General features: G+C 36.4%; 1 protein-coding gene across 1 annotated transcript in view; it reads right to left on the bottom strand.

The window, feature by feature from the left end:
- Positions 1 to 1,732: 1,732 nt before the first annotated feature.
- The window catches only part of LOC107710663 (semaphorin-3C-like), a 45,473-nt gene continuing 30,265 nt past the window's right edge, over positions 1,733 to 16,940 (bottom strand). Inside the window, exons 7-17 of the mRNA XM_016515493.1 lie at positions 16,725 to 16,867; positions 16,435 to 16,549; positions 14,124 to 14,193; positions 12,118 to 12,262; positions 10,669 to 10,891; positions 8,730 to 8,818; positions 7,918 to 7,959; positions 7,586 to 7,743; positions 6,650 to 6,717; positions 4,998 to 5,128; positions 1,733 to 4,332 (exon numbers count right to left, since the gene is read on the bottom strand). Of these exons, the coding sequence (XP_016370979.1) occupies positions 3,934 to 4,332; positions 4,998 to 5,128; positions 6,650 to 6,717; positions 7,586 to 7,743; positions 7,918 to 7,959; positions 8,730 to 8,818; positions 10,669 to 10,891; positions 12,118 to 12,262; positions 14,124 to 14,193; positions 16,435 to 16,549; positions 16,725 to 16,867 (1,583 nt within the window). The 3' untranslated portion in view covers positions 1,733 to 3,933. The remainder of the gene's footprint in view (positions 4,333 to 4,997; positions 5,129 to 6,649; positions 6,718 to 7,585; positions 7,744 to 7,917; positions 7,960 to 8,729; positions 8,819 to 10,668; positions 10,892 to 12,117; positions 12,263 to 14,123; positions 14,194 to 16,434; positions 16,550 to 16,724; positions 16,868 to 16,940) is intronic.

Genomic DNA, 16,940 nt, shown 5'->3' with positions numbered 1-16,940 from the left:
CATGAATAAAGAATGGTATCAAAACGTCCTGCAAGAGCGACTTCTTCCAACGATCCATGAGCAATTTGGTGATGATCCTTGCATTTTCCAGCATGATGGAGCACCATGTCACACAGCAAGAGTGATAAAGAAGTGGCTCGAACATCATTACATTGAAATTTTGGATCCGTAGCCAGGCAACTCCCCGGATCTCAATCCCAAAGAGAACCTGCGGTCAGTCCTCAAAAGACGAGTGGACAAACAGAAGTCCACAAATTGTGATTAACTCCGAGAACTAATAAGGCAAGAATGGATCGCCATCAGTCAGGATTTGGCCCAGAAGCTAATATCCAGCATGCCAGAGCGAATTGCAGAAGTTATGAAGAACGAGGGTCAACACTGTAAATATTGACTCATTATATTTTGCCAATAAAAGCCTTTAAAACTTATCATTGTTTTTCAGTATACCATAGAAACATGTGGAAAAATAATCTACAAATACTGAAGCAGCAAACTTTGCAAAATACTAAACTTTTGGCCATGACTATATAGGCCTATATAAAATGATTGCCTAATAAAAAGTAGCATAATAATAATGATGATGATGATGATGATAATAATAGCTTAATATATCAGCTGTCTGAATAGAGCAGAAAATTAAGTATTTAAAAATTGTCTATGTATATCAAAGACGATAATTGGCTACTTTCCGTTGGCAACTGTCCGATGTTTTCTATTCTCGCGATAACTAGGTATTCATTTGCCAGTCTAATTAATCAACAACAGCTTTAATACCTGTGTGAAGCTGCCCATAAAACTAACCGAAGCAACTCCTGTGGAAGACTAGATCTAATAATCTAATAGATGTTGACACATATCGTTTCTGGTTCTCTGTAAGTTATCGAAACCACACATAAAATACGCATCAAACACCAAACGCACGAATTTGCTGGGGAACTATACGGTTCCGTTCACACAGCACATAATAATCGAAAATACGGTTGTATGTGTGTGAACGGAACCGTATTGTGCATTCAAATACAAGACTGACGATCTTATTCTGCTGCGGTGTGAACTTTGTTTTCCTGTTTCATGTGTACTGCTTTCATAACTTCAACTTAATTTGACTCTTAAATTTATGAGTTTAATCTGAATACTGTTAAGTAACGTTACAGATATCATGAATCAATTCTCAGATTCTTTTGTAAAGAGTTTGTAAAACATGGGACAGATGTAAGTTGTTTAATGCAGTTGTTCAGGCTTATATCATTAATAAATAGGAATACACAAATCAAGACGTTTAATAAAATAAAATTATCATTAACATTCACAGGGAATACAGCATTTTCGCTATAGTAGCCTATTATATTAAAACATATTGTTAGCCTACTCTAAATGCCACAGAAAAAAAGTTAACATGAAACGTCTACAAAATGTAGATTCAGTCAAAAACATCTGAAGTTTGGCATTAAACAAAATCCAATTCGGGCATTTCAGAGAGAGAACAAACTGTGAAAATGTGAATAATTCTAATTGCCATAGAGAAATCTATTGCAAAACTGAAGTGTCACTCAATTTCTCATTTGTTTTTTGAGCTGAACTTTTCACTATTTACAGATACTCAAAATACAAAAAGAGATAAGTTACACAGACATAGAGTAATTCAAAATTGGAAGCTGTACAATGCTATAGGCTACATCATCTAAAATGAGTGACAATCACATTACAGCTGTGCACACTAAGCAAACCACAAAACATTAACATGACATTCATTTCCAACATCAGTGTGTGCCTGTATAACCATGAACCAATATGCATGATCACATTTATTTTTTGGCCTATCCTTACGTGATTTAAACACTATGGTATTTCTGGAGCTTAAGCAAATCTTCTTTACAAAATATCTACTTTAAACTGATTCATTCTGGTTCAGTATTCACCTTATATTTAACGTAAGAGCGGGTGCAGCCATTTGTAACTTGAATGTGTGAGGCTTCCATTGTCATTCGCTTTCAGTTGTCCATTTTGCTGCTTTATATATAAAACTGGTGTTTCTTATCATATTATCATAGCATAGTTTGTAGCACAAATAGGTTTACTGTTTACTGCACGTTGTTATTCTTATAGTTTTTTACCTATTGCGGCTAATGAAACAGAAGTCTCGCACATTCACAGAAAATAGCTTACTTCTGTGTTGCAAAATAATGTGGATACCGTGTTAGTAAAAGAAGAAAACGTGCACATACAATCAACATTTTAAACCAATAGTTCACCCATGACAATTCTGCCCCAATTTACCCTAATGTCATTCTTTCTTTCAGAAACACAAAAGGAGATATTTTGAAGAATGTTCATGCTGCTCTTTTCCATATATTGAATATATCTCTTCTTAAAGGACAAAAAAGTTCCATAAAAGTGGTCCATACGACTTGTGCACTATATTCAAGGTCTCCCTTGTTTGGAAGGTCATGAGGGTGAGTAAATGATGACAACTGTCATTTCTTTAAAGAAAGAAATTATGTGTTTTGGATTAATGATGTTTCCCAAAGCACAACACTTGGCAAAAACACAAGTCTTTACAGTGTTATGGGCTCAGAGAGCCACCTGTCTGGTACAGTTTGAAACGTCTCCAGTCCAAACCATCTTCTCTCCCTCTCACTTCCCATATGAACATCTGTGGTGCAGCTGGGCTGATGTACTTTGGTCTAGGTGTCGTGTATCTCCAAGAAATATTCTCATGATCTGTTCAATGACCATAAACATTTCATTTGCTAGAAAACAATCTTTTACAAGCTGAAGATAAGCTCTAATCCACAAATGATCATCTCAATGTAGGAAGGCCATTGGTTGACTTTAGAAGACTACTATTGATATGTAATGTGTTTATTGAAGAGTTGTAGGTAGAAGAACTGACAAATGTGTTCTATTAATGGAAATTTCCCAAAATTTCTTGGCCTAAACATGTCATGTAAATCAAACTTGGATTGCTAGAATATAGTTATTTATAATCACAACGTTCTGCAGGGATCTTAAAGAAAATGTAGAAGAAATCAATACTGAAATTGTGTGTCTTTTGGTCAATTTCTTTTAAATTAGAAACTAAATCTAATTTAAGATTACATCTATAAGTTAACAAAATACTCTCATCATGATCCATATCTAATAAGATATGTACTAGAAACTGAATTTCTGTGTGGTTTTTGTCCATGTCTGTTAGCTTTGAAGCTAAGGCTAATGCTTATGTAGTCTTAAAATTTGAGAAATCTTTAGCAGATATGTACATTTGCAATATACAGTCTTTATCTTCCAGTAAACAAACCAAAATATTGATGACTCAACTTGCATTAAGGAGTGTATCCAAATTCTTGTCTAATGAAATGCACTCTAGAATGAGACTGTCCCATTTGGTAATACTTCTCTAGCATTAGCAAGTAGAAATAAATGTTCATGTCTGTAATGTAAAAAAAGGGACGAGCCCCTCCATATGTCCCGCCCTAACTGCCTGTTTCATATAGGAAATAAATCAACACAGGAAAAAAAATCAAGCCGTTCCTCATCAAGCCATTTCATTTGGTCTTGAAGGACTTTGTATTACTTTATGGTTTGAACTGAAATGTCAAATACACATAAAATGGCAACAATACTACTGTATGACATGGCATCTTGTATTATGCAGCTTGAAACACAAATTGGCTTGAGTGACTGTGTGTGAGGATGTCTCCGAGTCCTCTGCTCTGGGCGTTCATGTATATAAGACTGCTGTACAGGAAGCACGTGAGATGCTTTGAGCTTGAAGAAAAACAACAAATGGGAGGTTCATAACAGAGTAATCTTCTCCAACGTTCTCCTCCTTTATTCTCCTGATGCATGTCTTTATTCCTTTTCATCATCTCTCTATCCATCTCCTTCCTTCTCATCATCTCTTCTTCAATCTCCTTCCTTTACGTTTCACCTCTATTCCTGTAGTAAGTGGTTCCGGCGGTTCCTGCTCTTCCTGTGGTCCAGCAAGGGTTTGAGTTTACCCAGATCGCCTCTCATGGGGCTCTGTATGCTCTGCAGACTCTGCATCTGTTTGCGTTCCTTGCAGTATTGGTGCATGGCCAACGTCTCAGCCGGGCTGAAGGCCGACACCAGGGCTTTAGGGTGCAGTGAGGCTGCCCAGCCCCAGGGAGAATGTTTATTGCTCAGAGCGCTGACCAAAGCTTCGCTCAGAATCTGGAGACGGATTTTAGCAAGTGTGCGCTTGAAGCCATTCTCTGTGGCCAGGCAGTAGTACACGCCTTGATCCGAAGAATGCACTGAACGGATGAGCAAGCCGTGATTGGTGGACACCACACGATCACTCAGCTTCACCTGCACACAGAGAAAAGAATGACCGGTGAATGTGTCATTTTTAAATGCTTATTGAATGCAAAAATACACGATAGGGATGTGATCCTTTTGGGCAGGGGCGTGTTTGTTTTGGTGATTAAAAGACCATTTTTGGAATTTAATGAACTCTATAAAAGGGGGTTTCTTCCATTTTAGAAAGTACAAATTGTAAACGTTTATATTTTATGAATTTAGATTAATTTAATAATCTACTACTACTTTTAGATATTTTAAATTAAAATATAATAATAATAATAAAGAACAATTTTTTTTTTAATTATATAATTTTATATAAATGTAATAATTATATTTGCATAAAATATACAAGTGTGGGAGATTATGCTTTATATAATATTAGCACTTATATTATCTATAGAATATTGTCTCTATTCTTTATTTTTATTGTAAGCCAGACCTTTACAAGACAAAGAAGTTTTGAACGTCCCTGTGCATCCATTATTTTCTTATTCTTCAAGCACAGAGGGACCATTGACAGTTTAGGAGGAGTCAGTCTGTTTGATGATTACAAACACATGATGATATTTCAATGAAAGCAGCATCCGCCGATAGCATGGAGCAATGTACTGTGCATTGGCTGTTGAGGATCAGGGTTTAATGTTGTGTCATTTTGGACAGAGTTGTCTGACCTCTTTCCTGCGATCGTTGTCTCTCTGAATGAGCCATTTGACTGAGGCCTGTGGAGATTTGGGCTGACACTCCAGGAAGGTGGTGTTGTTTTTGACTCCATACTGAGTCATCTCCACTGCATTCCTGTAGGCTGAAACAAGACATCAAGTTTTTCTCTCGCACACTAATTGTAATTGTACTGCTGTATTTCAGCTAACATCTGCGGAAGAGGGTCATGGTGGGTTTTGAGTTCACTGGGGATGCAGTAAAATATACTCAGTAGTGGGGCAGATTAGTGTGTAATTGGATAAGTGACCCTGTACACTGGCCAATGATGTCACACATTCAACATCTGTTTGGACATTATGCTAATTTTGTTTTGCGCATACAGCTGGGATAACGCTTTCACTCATATTTAAGACTGCTATTTAATCATTCTGATGCATCCAAGTGTTTAACTGAGTCATCTGGATCGCTGACAGAATCAGTGCCAATTGTATTCAAATTAACAGGTGTTCTGGTCCCATGACAGATTCTTTCTCAAGGAGAGAAAGAATTAGATAAACATGAGAGGAAAAAAAGGAAATGAGTGGTGGAAGAAGAGGGAAATGTGTGAGGCTGAATGTCAATTAGCATTTAAGTTAAACACCGAAATGTATTTCACTAGGAAAATACATTGTGTGTATATGTATAAAAATAGTATGCTCGTATTGAAAAACTGTCAACACATCATAAAGTGACTTTGATGCATGAGCATTTTAGCATTAGCATTGGCTGCGTTCACGTTAGAATTAGCATAATTACAAGATGACGACTTGGAGATTCTACTCTGAGCAGTTTGAAATTATTAGTTTCTATGGCAACGTTCATAACGCCAAAATGGATCCATTTGTGGCTATGTTGTTGATGAGTAAAATACTTAGTCACTAGATTGATTTACCTAACCAGACATGACTTCGTTTCTAGCACAGTTCATCCTCCCAATTAGATAGCAAAAATGCAGTACAATGTGGCAAAGCCAGTCATTTCATTATGACTCCACGTGATCAGGAATTCCGTAAAAAAAGAGCTACAAATTTCCCTATGCAGGTTTCGCAACTGGTTCAAGTTGGTCTTGCAGATTCGCTGTGCTAACACAAAGCTGCTTGGTTTGAAAGTGACATCTGTGTGAACGCTGATTCATACAACGCTACACTGTTGACAGTAGACAATGGACTGTTTTCAGTGACAAAATTTCGCTGATGTGACCACATCTTAACTGTTGACACTGCTGCCAAAGCTTTTTACATGATGTTGAGTTTTCATTAAAGCTTCATGAGTTTTCAACTTGCAATCATGAGTTTAACCAAATGAAGCTGCAGTTATGAGAAAAAGCAGCAATTGTCAAAAATAGTTGCATTTTTGAAATGCAGAGAAATAAAATATAAAGAAATAGTTGCGTTTACGAGAAAAAGTTGCAATTACAAGAAACAAAGGTGCAATTGTGAGATATAAAGTCTCGTTATGAGATATAAAGTCGCAATGACTTTGAATTAAATAAATGGAAACAGGCTTTTTAAACTGCCAGTCACAAAACTGCTTACTGAAAACTTAAATTGTCTGAGCACATAACTTTTGCGCTTTTTTTTTTTTTTTTGCCTATCCCAAGTGTTGACATGCAGGTATTCATTACCTTTCAGATTGAACCCTCTGCACTGAGTCAGTGGATTCCCATGCATAATATCCTGCCTTCTGCTTCTCCTGGAAAAACATTTACATAGGATTAATCCAACATATTTTCATATATGCATTCTTACCTTTCACTCTTACATTCTCTCACTTTTTATCAACATCACTGCCTGAATGTTTGCACAATTTTGTTTTTATAAAACACATTCCTTGTCATGAAAGTCCAATTTTAGCTTAATTTCTCATAATTAACATGATTCAGCTGTCACAAGTGCAGTAAAATGAAATGTCTGGTTTTTTTTCCTGCTTCAATACTCTGGAATGGATGTTTTGATGGCTGTGCCTTCCATCAACATTTTCCGTAATTAATACATCTGGCATCAAGAAAAACTGTTTGTCTAAGGTATCAGATAAACATGTCCCATTCTGAAACAAGCCACAGTGTAAATACTCGTGAATATGTAATACAGTATGTGGACTGTTCTGTTTGATTGACAGGCTGTATGTGTGCGGTGTGAGTTCTGAAGACTGGACGGTTTCTGAAGTGTTGCCACACAGTTGCTAAAGTGTTCTGAGTGATTTTTACTTGAGTTGCTGTGCAGTTGCTAGGGTGGTTGCTTACTGGCCCAAGTTAGAAATGCCTATCCTCAAATCTCTGATATTCTAGCCCCTCAATGTTTTTTTTGTTTGTTTGTTTTGTTTTTTATCGTCTGCCAGGAAAATCTTAAGCCAGAACTCTTTAAATGTGACGGAATGTATTTTAATATGTAGGGTTAGGGGTTTATTCAAATTGCACGAATAATCTTTCGACCCAGACTGTGTGTCTCTGCTTTATGACTAAATGAAACCAAAGCTGTGTCTCATCATTTATTTCTGCCCCACTGCTACTGCCGTTTATGCCACCCTGAGTGTTAGTGTGTGTGTGTCTGTGTCTGTGTACCTCTTGCCAGTAGGGTAGAATCGAGAACAGCTGAGCCCATCCCAGGCGCAGTACGGGTCCCGCGCTAAACAGCAGTCCGCACAGGCAGAGCCGTATGCATTGCAACGGTGCAAAGACACCTGGGACACTCCATACTCAGAGCTAACATACAGCTGTTGCTGTAACGCAAACAAGCCAGATATCTCAAAAGCTGTTCCTTTAACCCACAGGACTGGTGACTAGATAATTACCCAGAATTAAAGCAACAACATTTCCCCCGCCACCCCCGCTTACTATATGTAGCACTTGATCACAAAATAGAGCTAGATGAAAGAGCTACTAAATGTAGTTACCTTTTTAGATGAGATTCTTAGGTTGGTGATTGGAGATTGCTTCTGAAAATCAAAAAAGAAATTGGATGAAGTTAAATGTAAAAAAAATAAAAATACAATTCGTGCATGCAGTGTCTGTTCCATTGAACATTTATATATTAAATTTCAACAGTATTTTTTGTGGTGAAAATATCAAGGTGGTGTAACTAAGAATTTGATATATTTTTATAAAAATATTTTCAACAATGTAGAGTCAGTGTGGTGCAACCAACATGTATGTGATATGACAATACCTTTGATGGTCACTTTCCTTTGATGGTTACACCATTTGACAATTTTACAAATATGACATTCCTAAACTAAGTAGGCATATGTGTTTTAAACTACATTAAAAAAAGATGTAGCTTTTTATTATAATTGACATCCTTAGCCTGTCTGCCATTTTAGCCAATAACGAACATCACAATGAAACCACATTTTCAATGAGAAATTGCCTACTTCAGGTGGTATTGAGTTTTTATGTGCAAATTTGTGACTGTGTGTTGAGATGCCAAATTAAACTGAGCTATGTGTGTGTGGCATTTCATGGTCCATGAATTGATTCATCATGCCTAAACCTATTTTGACGATTTCGAGCCACTCAAAGCCGATCATAAGAAACCTCACAGAGTAACCTTTTCCTTACCTCATGCCCAGTCTTTGTTCCCATTAAAAATCTGCCTTCCCTTAGAACAACATTGAGTTTTAATAAACGCTTTTTGGCACTGCCAGCTCTGCTCCTGCAGTCTGCCCTCTAGATACTTTGATGTGTGATGTGTGGCGAGAACTCAGACCTTAAACACTTCCAGCTCCACCAGGATTAGATCCTCATCCAGAGAGCCGTTTGACGGCAGAACCACGACCTTCTGTACTGTGCCTTTATCTGTGAGCAGAATATCAGAACGTCAGGAGAGCATTGGACAGTCTGGAAAGCAAAAACAACCTCGGTAATGCGGTCTGGGTTTGAACCGCATATGAACTTTCCATCGTTCTCAGATTTTCTCTTTGAAATCTTTTAGCTAGTGTGCATATCTGGGTTGGTTTTTGATGTTGTTGAGCATCTGTTCTGAGAAACAGATCTGCAAACTAAACTTTAGAGGAAAATGTGTAGTTGCCAAGGTGTTCTGGGTGGTTGTTAGGTGATTTTCATGTCATAAGAGCCAACCCACCAGTCCCTAGATATGGCCCGTGGCCCTACTTCAATGTAAGTCTAAGCATTTTTTTGTTTTTTTGCCATCTGCCTGGTGGAAATGATTTATTGGATATCTTGAGTTTTGAATTTGATGCCACTAGCTGCTAATGACCATTAATTGTCAAGCTCATTCATTCTGTGAGCTCATGATAGGTGTGTATATTTTGCTCCAGACCCTCAGAGAAAGGGATGATGGAGAATTCAGCTGAAACTCTGGAAATTCCCATGTTAAATAGCCAACATTTCTAGACGAAACCCTGCCAAGGAGCAGGCAGGCCGCTCCGCACAATGCTCCTGGCTTTCCGTCAGGAATTCTGATGGGCAAATACAAACAGCTGTGATTTTGAATTCTCTCCAAATGTCCCTATCCCCGTTCCCTAGTAACCGCAGAGCCTGTCTGCTGTCGTGTCTTGAGTCTGTTCTCCGATAAACACACACACTCTTTCTTTCATTCTTCCTTTTTTTAGTTTAATTGAAATATATTTTGTATTTTATTATTATAGTATTGAATATACTTTACAGCAGTGGTTCTCAACCTTTTTGGATCAAAGGCCCCCCATTTGTCCATCACAATTTTCAAAGGCCCCCATATAAAGTAAGACATTTCCCACAATATTTCTGCTGGGGAAAGCTAAAGAAAAATCATTTAAGAAATATGATTTCTTGATTTTATGAATTGTTTTATCATTATAATTAAATTAGAGTATTTTATTTTTGAATAATAATAATAATTTGAATATGAATATGAATTGTAATGAAATATTGAAATTAATATATTATTGTTATTAAGTCATCCTGTGGCTCCCTTGGAAGTTTGTTAAAACCTAGTGGATCTCGGCCTCCTGGTTGAGAACCACTGCTTTACAGTATAGTATAGTATAGTATAGTATAGAAATTATTTAGAAGATATATAGAAAATGGGACATGTTGCAGGCCAGATTAAAACCTGCATCACCCACATGAGCACCACGGCTCAACGTTTCATGAGCATGGAAACTAACTACTGCAACACTCCTCCTAAAACGCAGTTTTAAAAGTAATTGGAAAAACAGATGAATATAAGATTATATTTACAGGAGATTTTATATAAAATTATAAGGAACATTGCTCTGGTATGTTTTGTATAATGTAAACCGCATGTTATGGTATGAAGCAGTGTGGTATAACAAAGTCGAGTGTGTGCTTACTGCCATAATTTATTAAAGTACAGTATAATTTTAAAGTATATTAAATGAAGTATAATTTAACTGACAAAACACTTTCAGTAAAACGTTATCAGTCAGTAAAAGATATTCCAACGTTTCTGCCTTTCTCATTTTTAGTTGGAAAAAGCTACTTAGTCTGTTGAAAAGGTCAACAAGCAGTCAAGTAAAGTGCGCCAGTTCCTTCCACAAACAGATTACATGAGCTAGTTGTTGAAATACGTTTTGGAACATTTGAGTTATTTTTCATTTGATGGTTGTAACTCGGAGTAGGTTAATGTTCTAGAATAGTCATAGTCATTTATTTTTCTTGAGATTTGTCATACTGTGGGGTTTTACCTGTGCCCAGGAATAGAACCTGGTAGTGTCCGTCTGTAGCGGTGACCTGGTCCACAGCTATAGAGGTGTATTTGTAATCGGCATGTGTCCGCACCACCAGAGGTTTCCTGCCGACCGGGTAAATGGGGTTAAACATGACGGGGTGATTCCTCATGAACGTCACCACATCATCTGGAAACTCTTTAGTACTCTGGATATGAGGGGTGAACGCGCCACCAGGACACTGACAGAGGATAAAACAATTGAAAGATTAGATAATCATGCTTTAGATTATGAAAGCTTTGTCACTTTAATTGGGTCTTTTTGTCACTCAAACTAATATTAGTGAGTCTTTCCCTGCGTTCCATTCGGAAGGGCTCATCTCTATGCCCTAATCCCTTCAAAGGGTTTACCCTCCGGAGTGAGAGCTTCGAAGGGTTGAAGGGTGTAGGGGACCAAACAACAAACAAAGAATCTGCGCAAAGGATCATGGGAGCCCGAAGTGTCCATCAGTTGTACCCTTCGAAATCCTTCATTCCGAAGGGCCCTTTGAAGTGGCCAGTTTTGAGCACTTCGGTTTGGAACGACCCTTCAATATGGTGGCCATGATTGTTTTCACTCCGAAGTGCCCTTCGGAGGGCGATATATCCCGTTTGGAACGCACCGAGTGTCTCATGCAAGTGTACTTCATTTTAAAAGCTCCCCCAAAATGTAAAAGTCCAAAGCATTATTAATTTAAGGTTTTGAGTGGGATTCTTTAACATTATAATACACATAATGATAATGATGATGATGATGATGATGATTTAGCATTACATTAATAAAATAATGGTTTTATAGTAAAATATTAACAAATTTCACTTCTTATATAAAAAATTAATTACCATCAAATATAAGCCCTTCTGTCAGAGGATAAACCAGAAATCAAACCTACAAGTTTTATGTATAAACTCAACAAAAAAAAATACATTATTAACAAATATGATATGCTATATTATTTTATAGTAAGATATTGTTTAAAAAATGATCACTTCTTATCTTTAAAAATAAATGACCTTCTATTATAAGCTAGAGGACTGAGCAGAAATCAGGTCTACAAATTGAAAAACACTATTTTATATTATTATTATTATTCTATGTAATGTAATTTTAGTAAAATATTATAAAATTATCTCTAATATATCAAATTAAATAATATATAAAATGATCTCTACTTGTCTCTAAAAATAAATGGCATTGAAATATAAGGCTGACAGAGGACAGACCATAAATCAAATCTACAAATTTCATGTGTAAACTAAACTAAAAATAAGATGATGATGGTGATGATTATTATTTCAGCAAACATTCCTTACCTGTAATTATTTGCCTTTTCAACTAAACTGTGCAAATCACAAATATTTACTCAGATTAATGGTGTTATAAACAGAGTGCCTGTACCAAGGCAGGACATGAATGTGTGTGACTCACGGTTCCCGGTCGTGGGTATGGGATCCGGCCCTGGAAAGCCAACCACTGGAAGCTGGGCCCTTCCCTGTGCGCAAACGGTCCGTTGAAGACCGTCAGGATGTCAGCCATGTTGTACACACAGACAGCAGAACCTCTGAACACAGAACTGGATGGAATAACACAAAACACACAGGCCTATTTAACATGAAGCAAGTCAGACAGTAAAAAGACCGTCTTGCGCATCTTTCCTAAGAATTTGGATTGAAGGGATGATGTAACAGTTACACTGGAGACTCAATCCACAGAGAGTGAAAAATGCCGCATAAAGGAAAGGGGACACATCTTTGGTTATTCTCTGGGATGAAGTGAAGTTTGGCTTGACATTGTAGATTTTGATCAGACAGCAAGACAAAGAGTTTCTTTGTTTGATCGCAAAACAAAGGGAAAGAGGCAAAATATAATGATAAATAACAGAGCAGGGCATGGGCAGAGAAGCTGTCGCTGTTTGGATTGGCCTCATTAGGAAAACCACACAGATTTGACATGGTTGGAGAATGAACCACAGCTCGGAAACCTTGACCGAAATCTCACCTCATTAAACCACAACTCACATACACAACACACGCCCCAACATACACCCATAGAAACCCATCATAACAAGCATAATGAAATGACCCATAGCAAAAATCCCAAATGAGACCTCATATCTGAACTGTTTCGCCTAAACAATGAGATAATAAACGAAGACCACTGGCTTCTCGGATCTTTCTCTTCAGGAAAAACAACTCTTGAGTTTTTGAAGAGATCTCAACGTCTCAAACTGTGCTACAAATTAAATGACCTCTGAACTTAAAATTTTTTTTTTCTAGTACTTAGTAAAAGTTAAATAATGGGAGTTATGCCTGTTGGTGGTAGTGTAAAATTTGGCATTACTTTATAATTTTTTTAAAGGGACATTTGCCCCCTGGAATTGATTTTCACGAGCACTTTTGACCTTTATTTATATAAAAAACAGTCTGCCATCCTTTTTGCATCGAATACTTCAACCCCAAAATAGTCTATTTTTAATAATAGATATACTGTATAAAATATAAAAAATTATATGTATAAAAATTATAAATTTAAAATTATTTATTATAAAGTAAATATAAATTATTATACTTATAGTTATTTTAGAATATAGTATATAATACATACAAATGTTTATAATATAGAATATATAGAAACATTTACAATAATATAGTAAATAGATAGAATAAATGAAATATATTAATAATATGTACAATATAAGAGTATAACATATTTATAAACTCAATATTAGATTAAATTAAATATTATAATAGTATTTATCAATTAAATAGTATAATAGTATATACTGTATAAAGAACAGAATATAATGAAATAAATTATGTAAATGTAAGAATAAAATATTCCTAAACTCATATTAGTTTAAATATTAAAATATAATCAAATGTAATAATTTTATTTAGGAATAAATAATTTAAAAAATCAGAAATTCACTTCACGGGTAGCTAGTTTTATAGTTCTATATTCTTTATAACTTTGTCAACAATTGTCTCATTTATGTTAATTTGTATTATTGTACATGAAAACTAATAACTTCCAAGTACTGTGTGATTGTTTCTGAGAGCTTACACTTACTCATTTACACAAAACACCAACAAAAACATTTAAACTGACTCAGTGAGGACACACTGCATACACTCCTTTTTTCTGTGTGATAGACCAATCAATTTAAATCATTCAGTGAGTCCTCCTTATAATAAAAATGTTAAATTCATCAGAGTGAAAAGCTATTGGATGAACTAGGATTAGATATTTGTTTGTAAAGGAGTGACCTTTCCCTTCATTTACCGCTCTCAGGTGTGATCATATTTTCCCAGAAACCCTGTCATCCCCTCAGCTCCAATCCCGTCTGACCTATATTTGGCAAATACACACATAAAAACATGCACGTGCATATATACACACATTAGCGGCAAGCTCAATATTGCTATTGGCTTTACCTTGTAGAGGTGAAAACTCCAAAGATGAGGAGACCCTTTGGGTGGTCCGTCTCCAATAAAAACACATTCTCTGGAATGAAAGAGACCAACACTCACTCAATAGCTGAACATCTGTCCCACAACATTGTGACACGGTTCTAGTTTGGCCTTACAAGAATAAAACGGGTGAAAGCGTGTAAATCCATCACAGGCTTTAACCCTCCAGTGTAAACGGTTTGTGCTGAGTGTTTTATGATCGTAAAAGGATTTTAATGAGGTGAAAAGCTTTACAAATTTCCTAGGTCTGTTGTTGGATACTGACAAAAACCATAATGGCTGGTTTATGGTTAATGACCAGTAATTATAGAAAGCTGTTTAACTATAACGTGAAATTTGTAAGGCTTTTGAAGGAGTGTTTTGGGTTAAATACAAGTCAAGACCGTATCTAATTAGGGTACGATGGAGTTAAAGGTCCCTTGGGATTTTTTCTAGTCCCAAAATATATGGCAATCTCGAGCCACCATAGCGTGGATGTTCTTAGTGTTTCCACTACTGTCTGTCAGTCTCTCGCGCAGGAAAAAGTAAAGTTTGCCGTCGTTTGGGTCTGAGCCATCAGGAATCAAGTGGGCATCGATGAACACTGGCTCTAGTCAAAATAGAAGAATAACTACAGCTTAAACACTCAATTTGCTCTACATCAACAACAAAAGAGAAATAAGAAGATTGTACTGTATCATTTCTAGCCTAAAGAATCAAACCGCTCCGCATGGTGCTAATGCCTAAGTTTATATGAAACATAATATAGCTGCTGGTGAACTGAGTTAAGAAAATGTATCTCACAGATCCTGACCAAATATGCGTTTCATTGTGTAAAAGATAATGTGACCTCTTGAGAAAACCGTCATGCATGTACAATATGTTTTCATTTTCCTGGTGGAATCATTGTAAATAGATATCAAGTCTGTCCTGTCTTCAGCTATTTCCTTTGACGTGGGCAAAGAAGGTTTTTACTTTGTGGTTTGTGTATTATTTTACTGAAATGGCATGGAACGTGAACATGTAATTTAATGCTCCACATAAATAATTATTTGTAGCTTCAAGAAAACATCCGCAATTTTCTTGACCGAACAGTCATAATAATGTAGATGGATAAAATAACATATGGTTTGTACCGCTCAGCCATTTGGAGTTATGTTGGTCCGTCCTCACTGCGTTCCTTGTGGTCAGGCTCCTGAAGATGGCTGCGTCTGTCCCCATGAAGTCAATGTACATGCCAGAGAACAGCTCCTGATCTAACCACAAACACAAACAGAAACAGAAATGTGTCCCACTGTTGCTTTACACAGATTTAGCTTTAGATTTAGTGTTAGGTATGGATTTTATATCTTCTCAGATGAATAGTAAGGTTGGTGAATTAAACTAGGAAAGACAATAGATTAAGTAATAATAAATAAGTATAAGTAAATTATAAATTAATAAGTAAATAATAAATTAATAATTCAATAATAAAACCTTTACGCCACTTAATTACATGTATAAAATTACATGTATAAAATGTTTTTGCTTTAACATTTCTATGAATGACAGAGTTTCATTTGTTGGAGCTTCAATAATTAAATGTTATTGAAAGTCCACTATAAAATAAAAACTACAAATGATTTCACTTATGTTAAATATTCTGTCTGGGACTGATTTATAAAAAAGTTACCTATAAAATATTACATTCTTTTAATTTTAAATGAGTGCTTCGCTATAGGGGATTGTGTGTGTGTGTGTGTGTGTGTGTGTGTGTGTGTGTGTGTTCACCGATCTGTTCTAGTCGGGTTTTAATAATTGCACAGAACAGATTGAAACAGTCATGATGTCAAATCAAATAAATGCATTAATGTAATCAAAAAAGTTATTAAACATTTAATCCTATGCGTCAACACATTCAATTTGACAGCCCTGTTTAAAATACATTTATTTTGTTAACCCAAACGCTTAAAAAATGTGGTTTCTGCTACTGGCTGAAAACATCTGTCTGTTGAATATGTGAGCTATGGATTTATTGTGGCTGTACATGTCTCTGCGGTGTGCTCCACTAATGACCTGCTCAAGTCTCCATTCCTCAAATCTCTCCTTCCTTTCATCAGTGCACTACTCTATCACTTCATCACTCCATATTGCTGGGGCCCGTGGCTGACATGTACGGCTAAGGGCCAAGTGTATGATGGAAATTGTCAGACGGACATCAGACAGAGAAAGCTGTAGGCTGTCATGTCAAGGACCGTCAGTCTTTGATGCCGTCTAGACGGTGTGTGTCTGTGTGTGTGTGTGTGTGTAGTCTCACCGAGCTCATCAAAGAGGGTCTCTGTACCGTCCTCCTCTAGAACCGAACATATCAGCCGAGCCTTCAGAAACGTGGTCCACTTGTTCACCAGACTGCGCTGACCACCAGTGTCATTCTAAATTGAATTTACAATGACATAAAATAAATTATTCATACATTTACATATTATTCAGTTCATATTAATGATATTATAAGATTGAGATTGCGCTTGATCGAAATTCCTTTAAAAAAAAAAAAAAACGTACCTCCCTGAACATGATTGCATAACTTGCAAATAGTGTCAGACTTACAGGGCACACTCGAGCCACCATAGCGTGGATGTTCTTAGTGTTTCCACTACTGTCTGTCAGTCTCTCACGCAGGAAGAAGTAAAGTTTGGCGTCGTTTGGGTCTGAGCCATCAGGAATCAAGTGTGCATCGATGAACACTGGCTCTAGTCAAAATAGAAGAGTAACTACAGCTTAAACACTCAATTTGCTCTACATCAACCACAAAAGAGAAATAAG

Source organism: Sinocyclocheilus rhinocerous, unplaced genomic scaffold (genome assembly GCF_001515625.1).
Source record: "Sinocyclocheilus rhinocerous isolate Xijiao unplaced genomic scaffold, SAMN03320098_v1.1 scaffold357, whole genome shotgun sequence".
NCBI classification, from domain to species: Eukaryota; Metazoa; Chordata; class Actinopteri; order Cypriniformes; family Cyprinidae; genus Sinocyclocheilus; species Sinocyclocheilus rhinocerous.
This window is presented reverse-complemented; position numbering and strand designations above follow the sequence as displayed.